This window comes from Nerophis lumbriciformis, linkage group LG29, assembly GCF_033978685.3.
Source record: "Nerophis lumbriciformis linkage group LG29, RoL_Nlum_v2.1, whole genome shotgun sequence".
NCBI classification, from domain to species: domain Eukaryota; kingdom Metazoa; phylum Chordata; class Actinopteri; order Syngnathiformes; family Syngnathidae; genus Nerophis; species Nerophis lumbriciformis.
The window spans coordinates 9,390,001-9,411,938 of record NC_084576.2 but is presented as its reverse complement, the minus strand read 5'-3'; the positions used below and the strand labels follow the sequence as shown (position 1 = coordinate 9,411,938).

The window sequence follows — 21,938 nt, the reverse complement described above, 5'->3', positions numbered from 1 at the left end:
AATGTACCAGTGTGCAACTGTACCATTCGGTCTATGTCGCACCATTTGAAACAATAATTAACAAAAGCTGAGCTATACTTGTGAGTAGTCAAACAATACTGAAACATTGGTGCGATATCAAACACAAGGATTGTGTGTCATGTTAAGAAAACTTAATTTAACCGATTCACCTGTTGTGAAACACCAAGCAGTGTTTATCAGAAAACGCTCGCACTGAAAAAAGTTGCGTTTGCGTCACCATCATCAACCTAAATGCAAGTAAGAAAGAAAAAATTACAACGTGTGGGATATTTTGATTTTATAGCACTAAATAAAGTAATTGTTCTTCTTTTCCGGTTTACTATTTGTTTAAAATGTAATAGGTTTTTAATTTTAGCAGATTCCAAAATGAAACAGAACGCAGTCAGGACAGGTAGTGAGTGTGCCATACAATCACAAAGGCATCATTTATCCATAAATAATTCTGAGCCTTTCAAAAATAAAACACGAGAGATTAATTTAAAATTCAATGTCATTATTTTATTAATTAGGAAACCAACACATTTACGAAATTTCCTTATATACACTGCCTACAATGTGGATTTAAAAAAGACACAAATATGCGCGATGCATTTTACATGGCCCTAAATAAGGATGTAATTACAGATTCATGAAGTGGCAGATTATGTCCCGGTGTTCATTTGTTCACTTTTGGAAAAACATCCATAAAAAAAATACAATCCATAAAGCATCATTTACCATGTGTTCCATGGGAAACAGAGAAAAGGCAAAGTTGTAAGAAATATTTTCTCATGAAATATCAGATAGCATTAAAAAAAAGGTGCGAGAGGTCATTGTGAAGAAGAAGCATGGTTGTAATCATTAAAGCAATCAAACGATCATAAAGCAATCATGGTGGCTCATGAGGAAATCTACACAGCTAGTGGTGTACAGTAAACAGCCATGGAAAATACCATTTATGTAAGAAATAATCCAGTGTCGTTTAGATGAACATGTCACGTGTCAGTGCAAATGTTCCTCCTTCTCCCGGCCTTTCTTGTCCTTCTCATCCTGAAGGGCGGTGCCCAGCTTCTTGATGAGCACAGACAGAACCTTGTCCAGTGGGTCCATCACGCCTCTCTGCAGCCACTTAGGAATTGTAGTCCTGGCATGGTGGAAGCCCAGTTTTTGCAAAATGTAGTCCACACCCACTGGGTCGATCTTACGGCCCGTCCAGGAGATGAGCCTGAAGACAAAGGCCATGTTTGGATTAGTAGTTGTTTTGTTGGGAATGAAGCTAAACATCAGGTTTAAGTCAAACCATGTCCTGACATCCCCTTCGTTCATTCCACAGGAAGAGACTTGAGTAGTTATGCTTAAGAATTCTAATCGTTTTTGTTTTGTGGGGACAACATGGCATCTCTTTGATGTGTCACAGTGGCCACTATCTCCCTGAACTAAGAAATGTGTTCCAGAGTACTGGGTGAGAAAGAAGCAACTTCTTGATTCTTCCTTATGTCTTGCATGCCTGGATACATTGATAGTAAATCATCTTTAAAGTGTTCGAACATGTGGTGTAACGATATGAACATATCATATCAGGGTTATTGTGACCAAAACGATCACTATTATCACCAATAATTATCATACTAAAATTTTTTGACCAAGATTTTTTTTTAATAACTAAAATTGACACACTGTTAGAAAACCCACCATTGGTTTCTTATGCTTCACTGAATGTTTTGTCTTAGTATTTGATCTGTTTCAATGGCCAAGCTTTTATTGTTTTAAATATTGGTTTGTACTGCAATATTTGAAGATTTATTGAAATAAATAAATACAAATACAATCTATTCTTATTATTTGTTATTTTTGGCTGGCGTTGTGTTCAGTGGTCCTTCAACGAACTGTAAAAACATCTCGGTCTGGTATTCCGCTGAGTATGGAACAATCACTCTGTTTTCAGAAAGCACGGCTTGTAGGTTCCATGTGCACAATTGAAAAGCTTAGATTCTCAGACAGTACTGTATTTATAGTTCATATTGTCGATACAGCGATAACTACTGTATGTTTCAGGCTATAAGGCGCGCTTAAAATCCTTTCATTTTCTCAAAAATCTACATTGCGCCTTATAACCCGGTGCGCCTAATGTACGGAATAATTCTGGTTGTGCTTACCTTACCTCGAAGCAATTTTATTTGGTACATGGTGTAATGATAAGTGTAACCAGTAGATGGTAGACACACATAAGAGATATGTGTAGACTGCAATATGACACCAGTAAACAACACCAAAACTTTAAATGTTCTATTGAAAACAAAGAACATTACACACAGAACTCACAAATCTGTCAAAATGTTTTAGTATGACTTTGAAGCCACACCGCATGATGGATTGTCGGCCCATTACGGCAACCGTAGTCAGAGATACAAGTATTACTATGGTGTGTGTGTATAAGGACAGCAAAATGGCACCCATTAGCAGACATATTATCTGGGGTTTTGTTTCACAATATTATGCAAAACCAACGTTTCTTACCTTCTGGTACCAGCTGATGTGTATTTGGGATCTGCGTAAGTCCTGAAAATGTGCGCACGTTCGCCACTGTTGTCCGTGCCGATGACGTAGTCAATAAGCTGCTTCTTTTTCTCTATCTTCTTGTTATGGGACATTCATCCTCTGCTGTTGCCATTTCTAATATAAAGTAGTGTAAAGTTCTAACTTATATCTGTCAGTAGATTGACTATGAAAGCGCTAAAAACTACCGGTATAGTGAGTTTACATAATTCACCCAAGGAACTTTAGTTATTAAAGAGTTCCGGTCCGACGGTTTTTCACGGGACACATTTCCGGCGTTGTTGTTGCACTAAGTGAGCCATGAATGAGGAGATGCTGCTCCGTTATTGATTGAAGTAAAGTCTGAATGTCATTAAATCAGTTAGCTCCTTTTTTTTGACACTTCTGTCACTCCTGTCCTTGCACGCTACACCACTACAACAAAGATGACGGGGAGAAGATGCTGTCGAAGGTGAGCCACGTAAATACAACCGCCCACAAAACGGTGCATCCTCAAGTGACTGTCAGAAAGCGACTTGAAGATGATGTGTAAAACATCATCTATGCAACATTTTGACCAAAGAACCACCATCACATGTTATGTAGACCACAAGGAAGTGTTTTACATTTAGAAAAAAATCATAATATGACCCCTTTAATGCGCCTTATAATATGGTGCACCTTTTGTATGAAAAAAGGCCTGAATAGACCCACTCATCGGCAGTGTGCCTTATAATCCGGTGTGCCCTATGGTCTGGAAAATACGATAATCAGCGTAGTGGTCTTACTATTGGTAATTTATCCTTTCAATAAGCCTGTCTCTTGCAACTTTTGTCCTGCTCAATCTGATGTCTTCTGTTTTAGAAGCAGGGCTTACCTGAGAGTGGGCTCCAAGTGCCAAGTCTTGCACATGAACTCTCTCCAGTCCACCGTCGTGTAGTTGATGCCGTCTTCGTTATCCTTGTCTGTGGAGCCGTCGTCGTGCAGCGCCGTGGGGCTTCTCTGGCCAGGCCGAGCCGCAAACATACGTGGGGCAAAAAGGGCTGACACAATGAAGAAAATAAATATTGTGTTGTCACCAGAGACCAACATTCATCATTTGAATACAAAACATTGATAGCATTTTGTTAAAAAGATCCATTTATCTTAAAAAAAAAGGATTTAAATGAGTGAAAATCTTTACTTCTCTTCCTTTACAGCAGGCCTGGGCAATTATTTAGACTGGGGGGGCCAAATTTAGAGAAAGAAATGTGCCTGGGGGCCGGTATATCTGATTTTTAGGAACACTAATTCACAACCTCACAAAAATGTCTGAATGCTAAAAACGTTATGACAGACCGCCTTAAAAAACGGAATGGAATTTTACAGTTTACTGAATGAGACACCTAGATGAAAATAAAGAATGTGGGATTTACAATCTTAACTATGAACGATAAAACACTGAATATTGACAACATATGAACGTCACAGCCCCCCTCAATCGACATATTTCATAATCAAGCGAAACGCAACAAAAATGCAACAAATAGCAAAATATGAACGTGAAGGGTAAAAAAAACCCACCTACAATCTGATATATCACTAAACTTTAGAACTTTGTTGTAAAAATATCCTTCCGCGTCTGTCCCTACACCCGTTTTTCAGGTTGGCTGCTCTGGAAACACTCTGTGGGTGCAGAGCACTGTGGGTGCTCCCCACCCACACTGCTTGGTGCCTCATCTGAGCTGCTGTGACTTAGATTACCATAGTAACTAATTAGACTACCATAGTAACTAATTAGATTACCATGGTAACTAATTAGATTACCATGGTAACCAGTGTTGGGTTAGTTACTGAAAACCAGTAACTAGCTACAGTTACTAGTTACTTTATTTCAAAAGTAACTCAGTTACTTACACCAAAAAGTAATGTGTTACTGTGAAAAGTAACTATTTAGTTACTTCTTTTTTTTTTTAAAGCTCCCATTAATGCACTTTTAGCCTTCATTTCAGTACTGTTATTGCACTGGAGAATAATACAATCTGTTGATCAACTTGACATGCATTTTTATTTTCCTTTTAACATAAATAATGAAAAACAGTGCAACATAAAAAGGCATACCTCCTTTCTTTAAACTTGGACCAATGACCATTAATAAAAAACAAGTTAAAGTGCAACATAAGAAGGCACATCATCTTCCTTAAAACATAGGTAGTGAAATAAAGCCTGACATCTGGAGTGATGCTGCTGTCTTCCACACTTGGAGCCATGGATTGTAGAATCCTTGTTTTCAGTGGCAGGATCATTGACACAGATGGTGAAGTTTCAGTGCTCAGTAGAGATGTAACACTTTTGAGGGGTTTAAGCACCTGGAGGACCTCATCTGCCACTCTCACATCATCATCAGACAGGGTGACATTTGTCTTCAGGGTGTTGTGGGTCAATGCAGAGTATATAGCTGCCTGCTGCTCCAACATATCATAAGTGGAGTTCCACCTTGTTGGGACATCATGTATGAGCTTATGAGTAGGCAGCTTTAGCATTTCTTGCTTTGTCTTAAGCACATGAGCAACTGTTGTGCTTTGGTGGAAGTAGGAAACCTCCTTCCTGATCCTCCCAAGGAGGCGCTCCATCCTATTGACTGAGATTCCCTTCTGTGATGCCAAATTCACTACATGTGCAAAGCACCTATCTGTGGTCCCAGTCCTGCCTCATTCACTGTAATTATTTGATTTTTGGCATTATCACGTGTGACTGGGATATCTTTATCTTCCATTCCTCCACTGCTTGTGTCAGTACCTGCGCAAGGTGACTCTCGTAGAGGGGGCGTGTCTTCTCATCTCCCAGTCTGCTGTGATGAAGTGAGCGCTTATAGTTCCCCTGGACGTCCACCCGTCTGTCATGAGCGCAACAGATGATGCTCGGGATAGTTCATCCACAACTTTTTTCACCAATTCAATGGCACGGGGCGTTCAAGCTCCTCCGTTACTCCGCTCGCCATGACCACGCTGTGTGTGGACTGAACGTGCCAACAACTTTTTTTAGTTTGTTTCATATATCAAACCGCGGATCACGTGTGTGCCTCTCCTCCCCACACCCACACCCAAACACACACATAGACCGCGCCTCTTTTCTTCTCTCCGGCTTGTGACAGAGGAAGATTCAGAAGAACGACACCGCAGCGCTTCTGTTTCTAGCCGATACTACATCAAACGTAACGTAAAATAACGCAGTAACTCATCATGTAGTAACGGTAACTGAGTTACTGAATATAAAAAATAACGCGTTAGATTACTAGTTACCGCCGAAACTAACGGCGTTACAGTTACTTTGTAACGCGTTAGTCCCAACACTGATAGTAACTACAAACCCCGTTTCCATATGAGTTGGGAAATTGTGTTAGATGTAAATATAAACGGAATACAATGATTTGCAAATCCTTTTCAACCCATATTCAATTGAATGCACTACAAAGACTAGATATTTGATGTTCAAACTCATAAACTTTATTTTTTTTTTGCAAATTATAATTAACTTAGAATTTCATGGCTGCGACACGTGCCAAAGTAGTTCGGAAAGGGCATGTTCACCACTGTGTTACATCACCTTTTCTTTTAACAACACTCAATAAACGATTGGGAACTGAGGAAACTAATTGTTGAAGCTTTGAAAGTGGAATTCTTTCCCATTCTTATTTTATGTAGAGCTTCAGTCGTTCAACAGTCCGGGATCTCCGCTGTCGTATTTTACGCTTCATAATGCGCCACACATTTTTAATGGGAGACAGGTCTGGACTACAGGCGGGCCAGGAAAGCACCCGCACTCTTTTTTTACGAAGCCACGCTGTTGTAACACGTGCTGAATGTGGCTTGGCATTGTCTTGCTGAAATAAGCAGGGGCGTCCATGAAAAAGACGGCGCTTAGATGGCAGCATATGTTGTTCCAAAACCTGTATGTACCTTTCAGCATTAATGATGCCTTCACAGATGTGTAAGTGACCCATGCCTTGGGCACTAATGCACCCCCATACCACCACAGATGCTGGCTTTTGAACTTTGCGTCGATAACAGTCTGGATGGTTCGCTTCCCCTTTGGTCCGGATGACACGATGTCGAATATTTTCAAAAACAATTTGAAATGTGGACTCGTCAGACCACAGAACACTTTTCCACTTTGCATGAGTCCATCTTAGATGATCTCGGGCCCAGAGAAGCCGGCGGCGTTTCTCGATGTTGTTGATAAATGGCTTTCGCTTTGCATAGTAGAGCTTTAACTTGCACTTACAGATGTATTGACAAACTGTATTTAGTGACAGTGGTTTTCTGAAGTGTTCCTGAGCCCATGTGGTGATATCCTTTAGAGATTGATGTCGGTTTTTGATACAGTGCCGTCTGAGGGATCGAAGGTCACGGTCATTCAATATTGGTTTCCGGCCATGCCGCTTACGTGGAGTGATTTCTCCAGATTCTCTGAACCTTTTGATGATATTTGATATTATGGACCGTAGATGTTGAAATCCCTAAACTTCTTGCAATTGCCCTTTGAGAAACGTTGTTCTTAAACTGTTTGACTATTTGCTCACGCAGTTGTGGACAAAGGGGTGTACCTCCCCATCCTATCTTGTGAAAGACTGAGCATTTGTTGGGAAGCTGTTTTTATACTCAATCATGGCACCCACCTGTTCCCAATTAGCCTGCACACCTGTGGGATGTTCCAAATAAGTGTTTGATGGGCATTCCTCAACTTTATTAGTATTTATTGCCACCTTTCTCAACTTCTTTGTCACGTGTTGCTGGTATCAAATTCGAAAGTTAATGATTATTTGCAAAAATAAAAATGTTTATCAGTTTGAACATCAAATATGTTGTCTTTGCAGCATATTCAACTGAATATGGGTTGAAAATGATTTGCAAATCATTGTATTCCGTATATATTTACATCTAACACAATTTCCCAACTCATATGGAAACAGGGTTGGTAGTATATCACACAAAAGTGCAGATTCCAACCATTGAAATACTTTGTATAGTTCATTAGTTATGGTAATTTTAAAACATCATTATGGCGGCTACAGTTTCGATCTTAAAGATCTAAAAATATTATTTGGGAATCTCCAGCCTGCTAGATTGAAAAGTTTAACGGGCCGCATGTGGCCCCCGGTCCTTATTTTGCCCAGGTCTGCGTTACACAATCCACACAACAACATAGTTGATGGCACCAATAAGGTCCATACTGCAGACATTAATATTGATAATATGGTCCCTAAAGCTGAACAGACTATTTCCACTGCTGGTGAGTTAGATTTATTTGTTGACTCATGAAGGCGGCAGACTTATCACATATTGTTAGACATGACTGGCAAAACAGAAGGACCAAAAACCTTTCTCTTTCTCCTTCAGGTAGGCGGACACCATATCGTGGAGGAACATGATGAGCTCAGCGTCCATTGTCACACAGATGTGGTCTGTGAATTCTGTTACCACGCTGCACTCCACCTTTGGTTTGCTGTCTGAATCTGGGAAACACAACAAAAGACACCGTAAGACGTAACAAAAAATAGGTAAGTACCACAAACTAAAGAGTGTTTCCCACTGGCACTGATGCATTCATTTGCAAAAACATTTGTAAAAAGCATGAAAAGCAAAAGAAAATATGTTTAGAAATAGCAACAATTTACTCTGTCGCCTTTTTTTTTCTTCCAATTTCTAGATGTCAAAAATTTTAGACAGGTGATGGTCTCACTGAAGCACTCGCTGCTTGTTGAGAACAGCGATAGGCACTTTCATGTCAGAGTCGCCAAAAGACTTAATAGATTTGTTGGCAGTCTCTTTGAACAAAGTATCTACAGGGCTCTGATTACTTGCCACAATGTCGCTAAGCTAAGCTGGCAACACCTAAACCACATGCTCCACTGCTCGTGAAACCAGCCATGTCATGCTTGTAACAACAAAAACGGGAACCAGTATTTTCCAGAAGCCGTATAGTACCGCTTTTAATTCATTATATCATTCAAAACTAATGTGTATATATATATATATATATATATATATATATATATATATATATATATATATATATATATATATATATATATATATATACACATATATATATATATATATATATATATATGTGTATATATATATATATATATGTATATATATATATATATATATATATATATATATATATACATATACAGGTAAAAACCAGTAAATTAGAATATTTTGAAAAACTTGATTTATTTCAGTAATTGCATTCAAAAGGTGTAACTTGTACATTATATTTATTCATTGCACACAGACTGATGCATTCAAATGTTTATTTCATTTAATTTTGATGATTTGAAGTGGCAACAAATGAAAATCCAAAATTCCATGTGTCACAAAATTAGAATATTACTTAAGGCTAATACAAAAAAGGGATTTTTAGAAATGTTGGCCAACTGAAAAGTATGAAAATGAAAAATATGAGCATGTACAATACTCAATACTTGGTTGGAGCTCCTTTTGCCTCAATTACTGCGTTAATGCGGCGTGGCATGGAGTCGATGAGTTTCTGGCACTGCTCAGGTGTTATGAGAGCCAAGGTTGCTCTGATAGTGGCCTTCAACTCTTCTGCGTTTTTGGGTCTGGCATTCTGCATCTTCCTTTTCACAATACCCCACAGATTTTCTATGGGGCTAAGGTCAGGGGAGTTGGCGGGCCAATTTAGAACAGAAATACCATGGTCCGTAAACCAGGCACGGGTAGATTTTGCGCTGTGTGCAGGCGCCAAGTCCTGTTGGAACTTGAAATCTCCATCTCCATAGAGCAGGTCAGCAGCAGGAAGCATGAAGTGCTCTAAAACTTGCTGGTAGACGGCTGCGTTGACCCTGGATCTCAGGAAACAGAGTGGACCGACACCAGCAGATGACATGGCACCCCAAACCATCACTGATGGTGGAAACTTTACACTAGACTTCAGGCAACGTGGATCCTGTGCCTCTCCTGTCTTCCTCCAGACTCTGGGACCTCGATTTCCAAAGGAAATGCAAAATTTGCATGGTTGGGTGATGGTTTGGGGTGCCATGTCATCTGCTGGTGTCGGTCCACTCTGTTTCCTGAGATCCAGGGTCAACGCAGCAGTCTACCAGCAAGTTTTAGAGCACTTCATGCTTCCTGCTGCTGACCTGCTCTATGGAGATGGAGATTTCAAGTTCCAACAGGACTTGGCGCCTACACACAGCGCAAAATCTACCCGTGCCTGGTTTACGGACCATGGTATTTCTGTTCTAAATTGGCCCGCCAACTCCCCTGACCTTAGCCCCATAGAAAATCTGTGGGGTATTGTGAAAAGGAAGATGCAGAATGCCAGACCCAAAAACGCAGAAGAGTTGAAGGCCACTATCAGAGCAACCTGGGCTCTCATAACACCTGAGCAGTGCCAGAAACTCATGGACTCCATGCCACGCCACATTAACGCAGTAATTGAGGCAAAAGGAGCTCCAACCAAGTATTGAGTATTGTACATGCTCATATTTTTCATTTTCATACTTTTCAGTTGGCCAACATTTCTAAAAATCCCTTTTTTGTATTAGCCTTAAGTAATATTCTAATTTTGTGACACACGGAATTTTGGATTTTCATTTGTTGCCACTTCAAATCATCAAAATTAAATGAAATAAACATTTGAATGCATCAGTCTGTGTGCAATGAATAAATATAATGTACAAGTTACACCTTTTGAATGCAATTACTGAAATAAATCAAGTTTTTCAAAATATTCTAATTTACTGGCTTTTACCTGTATATATATATATATATATATATATATATATATATATATATATACACATTAGAGATGCGCGGTTTGCGGACACAACCGCGGAGTCCGCGGATTATCCGCGGATCGGGCGGATGAAATTAAAAAAAATAAGATTTTATCGGCTCGCGGGTCGGGTCGGGCGGATTAATTAGATTTTTTTTTTTTTTTTTTTTTTTTTTTTGCGGGTGGCAGTTAAACCAATGGGGAAATATATATACATAGTTAAATGTTGTTACCCACATACGAAAAACGAGCAGGCACCTGCTGCATATGCCACAACAGAAGAAAAAAAAAGAAAAGAGATGGACACTTTTACGGAGCGGAGAAGGGACGCCTCGCCGGGGTCCGGGACCGAGGCCCCTTCCCCCGAGAGGGCCCCACCGGGAGCCGTAGCTGAGGCGATCCGCGAGAAGGGCCCGACGCACGTCCAGGGTCACTACCGCGCCCACCGCACCGACACCCCGCCTCGTCCGCTTTCGCCGCGGCCGGCGTCACGCGCAGCAGGTAAGCAGTTTACCTGCCCGCCACCCCCGGCTCGTAACATGGGTCACTCCGCGCGCTCCGCCCGCGCAGCTTACCTGCTTGCCACCCCTGTTGCCGGGGGCGCGTAAAAGGGGTCACTCCGCGCTCAGTGCGCTCACGAAAGGGGTGGGGCTCACCCTGGTTGATATAGAGAGCAGGACGGTGGCCATGGAATTTCATTTAAGGTTTGTGATAAACCATCAAACTCATTCGTTAAAAGGACTCTATAGTAATATAAAGCGAAATTTTCTGGACATTATCATGCAAGAAAAGTTTATTTTTGGGATCGCGATCACCGCGTAATGATTTTTAAAGGTTGCATTACATTATTAACTGTCCCATGTGATCAGCCAGTGCGATTGGAAGTCCATGCTCAATTATTGCCTCCGTAAATAAAACTTCGGCATTTATCACATCCAAAGAATCTGTTTGGGCGACGAAAAACGTTGAAAGTTTTCCACTTGTATCGCTAGCAACGGCATTAGACTTGTGTTTTTTTGTCCCAACGTCGCTAATTCCTCCGTGTCCCATCGAAAAATCTTGTCTGCACAAGGTGCAATTCGCGTAGTTTTCACCCTTTTTTTTTTTTTTTTAATTAATATTAGATATATAACAGCGGGCGGATGCAGTTCAGATCAAACGTTACATCGGGTGGATGGCGGATGGATGACGACTTTCTGACGCGGTTGCGGATGAGATAAATTGCCTATCCGCGCATCTCTAATACACATATATACATACATATATATATATATATATATATATATATATATATATATATGTATATATGTATATATATATATATATATATATATATATATATATATATATATATATATACACACAGGTAAAAGCCAGTAAATTAGAATATTTTGAAAAACTTGATTTATTTCAGTAATTGCATTCAAAAGGTGTAACATGTATATATACATGTATATATATATATATATATATACATATATATATATATATATATACATATATATATATATACATATATATATATATATATATATATATATATACATATATATATATATATATATATATATACATATATATATATATATATATATATATATATATATATATATATATATATATATATATATATATATACAGTCACGATCAAAAGTTTACATGCACTTGTAAAGAACATAATGTCATGGCTGTCATGTTATTTTTTTGTGATAGAGTGATTGGAGCACATACTTGTTGGTCACAAAAAACATTCATGAAGTTTGGTTCTTTTATGAATTTATTATGGGTCTACTAAAAATGTGAGCAAATCTGCTGGGTCAAAAGTATACATACAGCAATGTTAATATTTGCTTACATCATACTTGCCAACCTTGAGACCTCCGATTTTGGGGGGTGGGCTGGCGTGGTTAAGAGGGGAGAAGTATATTTACAGCTAGAATTCACCAAGTCAAGTATTTCATATATATATATATATATATATATATATATATATATATATATATATATATATATATATATATATATATGTATATACATATACACACACATATATAAGAAATACTTGACTTTCAGTGAATTATAGCTATCCATCCATCCATTTTCTACCGCTTGAATTCTAGCTATATATATATATATATATATATATATATATATATATATATATATATATATATATATAAATGAAATACTTGAATTTCAGTGTTCATTTATTTACACATATACACACACTTAACACTCATCTACTCATTGTTGAGTTAAGGGTTGAATTGTCCATCCTTGTTCTATTCTCTGTCACTATTTTTCTAACCATGCTGAACACCCTCTCTGATGATGCATTGCTGTGTGGCACGCACAAAAATGCTTTCATCAAATGCACTGGAGTCTGGAATCTTCCATCTCTCCCTAGCATGGCCCAAAACTGGTCAATCTTTTCTTCACTGCCAAGCACTTGGTAGTCCACTACTTCTTCCCGGAGGCTATCCAGGTCCAATCGCAGTTGAGGCTTGGAACTTACAAGCGTATTTCTTCATCTTACTCGTCGTCGGCGTCGCCATGGTTGTATCTTCCTCGTTCTTCTGCTTCGTCTCCTTGTTGTGTGCGCAGTTGTGCACTGCACTCTCTAAAAGCCCTATATGTTATTGTCACATATGCAGGTACAGTAGATGGCAGTATTGTCCTGTTTAAGAGTGTCACAACATTGCTGTTTACGGCAGACCAACTGCTTTGCGGTAGACAAAAACGTGTGTTGTTGCCGCGCTGGGAGGACGTTAATGAAACTGCCTAAAAATAAACCCACATAAGAAACCAAGGATTCGCCCTCGATCATTCTACAGTTATAACGTGATTGGGCAGGCACACTGTTTATATTGTGTGAAAGCGGACGTGAGTACAAGCTGTCCTCACGCAGGTCCGCATGGAGCTGGGGGCGGCGTGGCTTCCAGCTCCGCCGGAATTTCGGGAGATTTTCGAGAGAAAATTTGTCCCGGGAGGTTTTCGGGAGAGGCGCTGAATTTCGGGAGTCTCCCGGAAAATCCGGTAGGGTTGGCAAGTATGGCTTACATGTCCCTTGGCAAGTTTACCTGCAATACGGCACTTTTGGTAGCCATCCACAAGCTTCTGGCAAGCTTCTGGTTGAATTTTTGACTACTCCTCTTGACAAAATTGGTGCAGTTCTGCTAAATTTGTTGGTTTTCTGACATGGACTTGTTTCTTCAGCATTGTCCACACGTTAAGTCAGGACTTTGGGAAAGCCATTCTAAAACCTTAATTCTAGCCTGATTTAGCTTAATAAATATAAAGCTAAATCAATTGTCTACACAGTTGCTCTTGGGACCTTAAGCTGCTTTGAAATGGCTCCAAGTGACTTTCCTGACTTGTTCAAGCCAATGATACTTTTTTTCAGATCCGTGCTGAGTTCCTTTGACTTTCCCATTGTCGCGTTTGTAACCGAGTCTAATGACTGCATCACATGAGCCCTATTTAAATGGGCTCAGAGAAGTCAACAGGTGTCGTCAATCAAAATCACTCACATGAAGTTAAGAGGCCATGCCATGAAGCTAATTTGATTTGATTGTAGCTTTACTACATCACCAAAAGTGATAATGTATGTTGCTGTATGTATACTTTTGACCCAGCAGATTTGGTCACATTTTCAGTAGACCCATAATAAATTCATAAAAGAACCAAACTTCCTGAATGTTTTTTGTGACCAACAAGTATGTGCTCCAATCACTCTATCACAAAAAAATAAGAGTTGTAGAAATTATTATTATTATTATGTCCTCCACAAGTATTTTGACCACGAATGTGTGTGTGTGTGTGTGTATATATATATATATATATATATATATATATATATATACACACACATTATATATATATATATATATATATATATATATATATATATATATATATATATATATATATATATATATATATACACACACACACACACACTATATTGCCAAAAGTATTTGGCCACTTGAAGTGCCATCCCATTCCTAACCCATAGGGTTCAATATGATGTCGGTCCACCTTTTGCAGCTATTACAGCTTTTACTCTTCTGGGAAGGCTGTCCACAAGGTTGCGGAGTGTGTTTATAGCAGGGGTCCCCAAAGTTTTTGACCCAGGGGCCGTATTAGGTTAAAAAAATTTGGCCAGGCTATATATATATATATATATACTGTATATATACACACACATGTATATATATATATATATATACAATCTAAACTGCTTGTTCCTTACACTGAACAAAAAAAAATCATATGTCCAATGATATTTAAAAACTACACTCTGAGTCCAACGGTTTCGCTATTTTAATTTTAAATGACTGAAAGAGCACGCACTTGCCGCGCTCTCGACTGACTTTGCGGTGCAAGCGTGATGACGTCCCGTTATCGATGGAGGTCCAGTAACAAGCGGTAGAGAATGGATTGATGGATGGGTGAAAAAGGACAGATACATTTTTTTTTTTTTTTATTAAATTAATTTTTTTATTTTTTTATTTTTTTAAAGGCCGGATTTTGGACGCTGGCGGGTTGTATCTGCCTAGGACAGGGGTTGACAACCTTTACCACTCAAAGAGCCATTTTGACCCGTTTCACAAAATAAAGAAAACCATGGGAGCCACAAAACTCTTTTGAAATTTAAAATTAAATAACACTGCATACAAAGTTTTTTTGTGCTTTGTGCTATGTATAAACCAGGGGTCTCAGACACACGGCCCGCACTTTAATATGAAAATTTAATGTTAGTGCGGCCCGCAAGTTTTATATGAATGCCGCTTGACAGCATCACACTTGCCAACCCTCCCAATTTTTCCGGGAGACTCACAAATTTCAGAGCAACTATTCTCTCGAATGTCTGCTGATTTTCACCCAAACCATAATAATAAGGGCATGCTATGATGGCACTGCCTTTAACGCCCTGTACAACCTGTACAAACAGCTTGCCAGCCCAGTCACATGTTGTATGCGGCTTCTGCAGACACACATAAGTGACTGGGGGGGGCGGGGTTTGGTGGTAGCGGGGGTGTATAATGTAGCCCGGAAGAGTTAGGGATGCATGGGATTCTGGGTATTTGTTCTGTTGTGTTTATGTTGTGTTACAGTGCAGATGTTCTCCCGAAATGTGTTTGTCATTCTTGTTTGGTGTGGGTTCACAGTGTGGCGCATATTAGTAAGAGTGTTAAAGTTGTTTATATCACAACCCTCAGTGTAACCTGTATGGCTGTTGACCAAGTATGCCTTGCAGTCACTTACGTGTGTAAGCAGAGGTCGCATACTACATGTGACCGGGCCAGCACGCAGATAGCATGGTGTAAAAGCGGACGCGACGACATGTTGTAGAGGACGTTAAAGGCAGTGCCATCACAGCAAGCCATCGATATTGTTGTCCGGGTGAAAATCGGAGAATGTTTGCCCCGAGAGATTTTCGGGAGAGGCACTGAAATCCGGAAACCTCCCGGAAAAATCGGGGGGGTTGGCAAGTATGCAGCTGAGCCGCATCAGAGTGATCAAAGAGCCGCATGCGGCTCCGGAGCCGCGGGTTGCCGACCCCTGGCCTAGGAGACCCAGTAACAAGCGGTAGAAAATGGATTGATGGATAGGCGAAAAAGGTTCAGGTCAGGACTCTGTGCAGGCCAGTCAAGTTCATCCACACCAGATCTGTCATCCATGTCTTTATGGACCTTGCTTTGTGCACTGGTGCACAGTCATGTTGGAAGAGGAAGGGGCCCCGCTCCAAACTTTTCCCACAAAGTTGGGAGCATGGAATTGTCCAAAATGTTTTGGTATCCTGGAGCATGCAAAGTTCCTTTCACTGAAACTAGGGGGCCACGCCCAACTCCTGAAAAACAATCCCACACCATAAATCCTCCTCCACCAAATTTCACACTCGGCACAATACAGTCCGAAATGTACCGTTCTCCTGGCAACTTCCAAACCTAGACTCGTCCGTCAGATTACCAGATGGAAAAGTGTGATTATTCACTCCAGAGAACGCGTCTCCACTGCTCTAGAGTCCAGTGGCGACGTGGTTTACACCACTGCATCCGACGCTTTGCATTGGACTTGGTGATGTATGCCTTAGATGCAGCTGTTTGGCCATGGAAAGCCATTCTGTGAAGCTCTCTGCGTACTGTACGTGGGCTAATTGGAAGGTCACATGAATTGGAGCAACTGTGCAGAAAGTCGGCAACCTCTTTGCACAATGCCCTTCAGCATCCGCTGACCCTCTCTGTCAGTTTACATGGTTTACATTTACATTGGTGGCTGAGTTGCTGTTGTTCCCAAACTCTACTATTTTCTTATAATAAAGCCGACAGTTGACTTTGGAATATTTAGGAGCGAGGAAATTTCCTGACTAGACTTGTTGCACAGGTGGCATCCTATGACAGTTCTATGCTGAAAATCACTGAGCTCCTGAGAGCAGCCAATTCTTTCACAAATGTTTGTAGAAACAGTCTCCTTGCCGAAGTGCTTGATTTTATACACCTGTGGCCGGGCCAAGGGATTAGGACACCTGATTCTCATCATTTGGATGGGTGGCCAAATACTTTTGGCAATGTAGTGTATATATATGTACATATATATATATATATATATATATATATATATATATATATATATATATATATATATATATATATATATAATACATATATATATATGTATATATATAAGTATGCATATGTATGTATGTACATACATATATATATATATATATATATATATATGTACATACATACATATGTACATATATATATATATATATATATATATATATATGTACATATATATATATATATATATATATATATATATATATATATATATATATATATATATATATATATATATATATATATATATATATATATATACAAACATATATACACACATATACATATACCATCCATCTTCTTCCGCTTATCCGAGGTCAGGTCGCGGGGGCAGCAGCCTAAGCAGGGAAGCCCAGACTTCCCTCTCCCCCGCCACTTCGTCCAGCTCTTCCCGGGGGATCCCAAGGCTTTCCAAGGCCAGCCGGGAGAAATAGTCTTCCCAATGTGTCCTGGGTCTTCCCCGTGGCCTCCTACCGGTCGGACGTTCCCTAAACACCTCCCTAGGGAGGCGTTCGGGGGGCATCCTGAGCAGATGCCCGAACCATCTCATCTGGCTCCTCTCGATGTGGAGGAGCAGCGGCTTTACTTTGAGCTCCCCCCGGATGGCAGAGCTTCTCACCCTATCTCTAAGGGAGAGCCCCGCCACCCGGCAGAGGAAACTCATTTCGACCGCTTGTACCCGTGATCTTGTCCTTTCGGTCATAACCCAAAGTTCATGACCATAGGTGAGGATGGGAACGTAGAGCGACCGGTAAAATGAGAACTTTGCCTTCTGGCTCAGCTCCGTCTTCACCACAACGGAGCGATACAGCGTCCACATTACTGAAGACGCCGCACCGATCCGCCTGTCTATCTCACGATCCACTCTTCCCTCACTCGTGAACAAGACTCTGAAGTACTTGAACTCCTCCACTTGGGGCAGAGTCTCCTCCGCAACCCGGAGATGGCACTCCACACTTTTCCGGGCGAGAACCATGGACTCGGACTTGGAGGTGCTGATTCTCATTCCGCTCTTTTTAACTACCTCACTGAGAGCTGAAGATCCTGGCCAGATGAAGCAATCAGGACCATATCATCTGCAAAAAGCAGAGACCTAATCCTGCAGCCACCAAAACAGATCCCCTCAACACCTTGACTGCGCCTAGAAATTCTGTCCATAACAGTTATGAACAGAATCGGTGACAAAGGGCAGCCTTGGCAGAGTCCAACCCTCACTGGAAACGTGTCCGACTTACTGCCGGCAATGCGGACCAAGCTCTGACACTGATCATACAGGGAGCGGACCGCCACAATCAGAGAGTCTGATACCCCATTCTCTCTAAGCTCTCCCCACAGGACTTCCGAGGGACACGGTCGAATGCCTTCTCCAAGTCCACAAAGCACATGTAGACTGGTTGGGCAAACTCCCATGCACCCTCAAGGACCCTGCCGAGAGTATAGAGCTGGTCCACAGTTCCACGACCAGGACGAAAACCACACTGTTCCTCCTGAATCCAAGGTTCGACTATCCGGCGTAGCCTCCTCTCCAGTACACCTGAATAGACCTTACCGGGAAGGCTGAGGAGTGTGATCCCACGATAGTTAGAACACACCCTCCGATTCCCCTTCTTAAAGAGAGGAACCACCACCCCGGTCTGCCAATCCAAAGGTACCGCCCCCGATGTTCACACGATGCTGCAAAGTCTTGTCAACCAAGACAGCCCCACAGCAACCAGAGCCTTAAGGAACTCCGGGCGGGTCTCATCTACCCCTGGGTCCTTGCCACCGAGTAGCTTTTTAACTACCTCAGCAACCTCATCCCCAGAAATAGGAGAGCCCACCACAGATTCCCCAGGCACTGCTTTCTCATAGGAAGACGTGTTAGTGGGATTAAGGAGGTCTTCGAAGTATTCCTTCCACCGATCCACAACATCCGCAGTGGAGGTCAGCAGAACACCATCCTCACCATACACGGTGTTGATAGTGCACTGCTTACCTTTCCTGAGGCGGCGGATGGTGGTCCAGAATCGCTTCGAAACCGTCCGGAAGTCGTTTTCTATGGTTTCCCCGAACTCCTCCCATGTCCGAGTATTTGCTTCCGTGACTGCTGAAGCCGCACACCGCTTGGCCTGTCGGTACCTGTCCGCTGCCTCAGGAGTCCTATGTGCCAAAAGAACCCGATAGGACTCCTTCTTCAGCTTGATGGCATCCCTCACCGCCGGTGTCCACCAACGGGTTCTAGGATTACCGCCACGACAGGCACCAACTACCTACAAACTACAAAAATTCCTAGTTTGTTAACCTGTTCTCAAACTATGGCAATAAAACTATTCTGATTCTGATACCTTGCGACCACAGCTCCAATCAGCCGCCTCGACAATAGAGGTGCGGAACATGGTCCACTCGGACTCAATGTCTAGCACCTCCCTCGTGACATGTTCAAAGTTCTTCCGAAGGTGGGAATTGAAACTCTCTCTGACAGGAAACTCTGCCAGACGTTCCCAGCAAACCCTCACAATGCGTTTGGGCCTGCCAGGTCTGTCCGGTATCCTCCCCCACCATCGCAGCCAACTCACCACCAGGTGGTGATTGGTTGAAAGCTCCGCCTCTCTCTTCACCCGAGTGTCCAAAACATGAGGCCGCAAATCCGATGACACAACTACAAAGTCGATCATGGAACTGCGGCCTAGGGTGTCCTGGTGCCAAGTGCACATTTGGACACCCTTATGTTTGAACATGGTGTTCGTTATGGACAATCTGTGACGGGCACAAAAGTCCAATAACAAAACACTACTCGGGTTCAGATGCGGGCGGCCATTCTTCCCAATCACGCCTTTCCAGGTTTCACTGTCGTTGCCAACAGGAGCGTTGAAGTCCCCCAGTAGAACGAGGGAATCACCCGGGGGTGCACTCTCAAGTACTCCCTCAAGTGAATCCAAAAAGGGTGGGTACTCTGAGCTACCGTTCTGCGCTTAAGCGCAAACCACAGTCAGGACCCGTCCCCCCACCCGAAGGCGGAGGGAAGCTACCCTCTCGTCCACTGGGTTGAACTCCAACGTGCAGGCCCTGAGCTGGGGGGTAACAAGAATTGCCACCCCAGCCCGTCACCTCTCACTGCTGGCAACGCCAGAGTGGAAGAGAGTCCAGCCCCTCTCGAGAGAACTGGTTCCAGAGCCCTTGCTGTGCGTCGAAGTGAGTCCGACTATATCTAGCCGGAACTTCTCCGTCTCGCGCACTAGCTCAGGCTCCCTCCCCCCCAGCGAGGTGACGTTCCACGTCCCAAGAGCTAGCTTCTGTAGCCGAGGATCGGACCGCCAAGTGCCCTGCCTTCGGCTGCCGCCCAGCTCACATTGCACCCGACCTCTATGGTACTTGCTATGGGTGGTGAGCCCATTGGAGGGGGGACCCACATTGCCTCTTTGGGCTTCCCCCGGCTGGGCCCCATGGCCCCATATATATATATATATATATATATATATATATATACCAGTGACATGCAGTCAGGGGAGGCAGGTGAGGCGGGGCCTCACGTGCCATCATGGAAAGAAAAAAAATGTAAAAAGAAAAAAAAAAAATTTAATTGTTATATGTATCCAGTGATTATACTATAAAATTATTTTCCATTTAACTTCACCAGTTTTAGATTATTTTTATTCAAAATCGCTGAATTTTCACATTTGCCGTTCAAATACTGAGAAGAGACTTGCGGTGAGTCACCAGCCACCATGGATTGCGCAATGACTCGGCTAACTGCTGGCCTGCTGTGCAGTGAGACCATATTGCTATATGAATTATATTATACATTTCCATAGTTTAGTTAGCTGAGGTATATAATGCACAGTGTATTTTGTCAACAACTGTATGTGTAACGTATTTCTTGTGCTGAGCAATCATAAAACGGCTGCGAAGACGCACTGGCTGAGGCTCGCAGTAATCCCGCCTCATGGTGGTAGAGGGCGCTAGTGATCCCATCATCCCAGGGATCATTTTAGCGACTACTCGGCTGCAGAATAAGTGACAACAAGCAGCAACAGTTAGCGATCGTTTATTTTTTCCTCTCGCCTGGACTTTTAACATGGAGGATTACATATCTAAAATAAAACAGTTTTTGTTATGCCCGTTTGATTGTGGACTATTACTGACACCTTGTGGCGATGGGAAAATGCTGCGCGTCATCAGTTTGGGCACTTCCAGTTTACGATGTTAGTCAGTTGATGAGACAATAAGAAGTAGACAAGTTGTGTTACCTCTTACTAGCCTTGGAAAAGTAAGTAAACTGTAAGTAAACTGTTTAACGTGTTTATGTGGCTCAATATGAAGGTGGAAATTGGCTAAATTTGATAGTAAGATGTGTATTGAAAAACGATTTTTGTGCACTAATTTAATGGATGTTTGAGGACTTAAAATGGCTGCCGGTCGTGTATTTCCACCATAAAAATAGTTTCAACACTCAGCAGTGTTTGTTTGATGGTGGTGCTATGTATTTGTGTGGAGCTGATGTTACATATTGTGTATTGCATTTCAGTGTGTTGATTGAATCATATAGCTTATACATTGTCATTGTGTGTATTTCAGTTTTACAAAAAAAAAAAGTCCAGTGCAAGACAAAGCAAGATCAACAACAATAAAGAGCCTAAATGGTTTCATCTGCTTTGGACATTTATAAGAATGTCCTGGATTGGTTGTTAGCTGTCTGCCAAGCTGTATAACCTCAACACATAGTGAGGGCAGAACAGTTTTCTAAACTTGACTTTCAATCGAAGCAGGAGGTAATAATTAAAGGAAGATCTCCATCGAGACAGAGAGACTTTTAAAACTGAAGAAAGATAAGGAAGACTTCTATAAACAAGTTATCGATGCTTTTGTTCAGAAGGAGCGGCGCATGGACTTCATTTATAAGTAAGGGTAAGACCATAATAACGTTTTTTTAATTAAATGTGCTTTTTTGTGTGCTACAGTTTGTATGTGTAAAGTTAAAGTTAAGTTAAAGTACCAATGACTGTCACA

General features: G+C 41.5%; 1 protein-coding gene across 1 annotated transcript in view; it reads right to left on the bottom strand.

Moving 5' to 3' along the window:
* Window positions 1-497: 497 nt before the first annotated feature.
* kiaa1109 (KIAA1109 ortholog) overlaps window positions 498-21,938 on the bottom strand; it is a 255,509-nt gene continuing 234,068 nt past the window's right edge. Inside the window, exons 86-88 of the mRNA XM_061925065.1 lie at window positions 7,895-8,029; window positions 3,413-3,578; window positions 498-1,225 (exon numbers count right to left, since the gene is read on the bottom strand). Coding sequence (XP_061781049.1) covers window positions 1,003-1,225; window positions 3,413-3,578; window positions 7,895-8,029 — 524 coding nt within the window. The 3' untranslated portion in view covers window positions 498-1,002. The remainder of the gene's footprint in view (window positions 1,226-3,412; window positions 3,579-7,894; window positions 8,030-21,938) is intronic.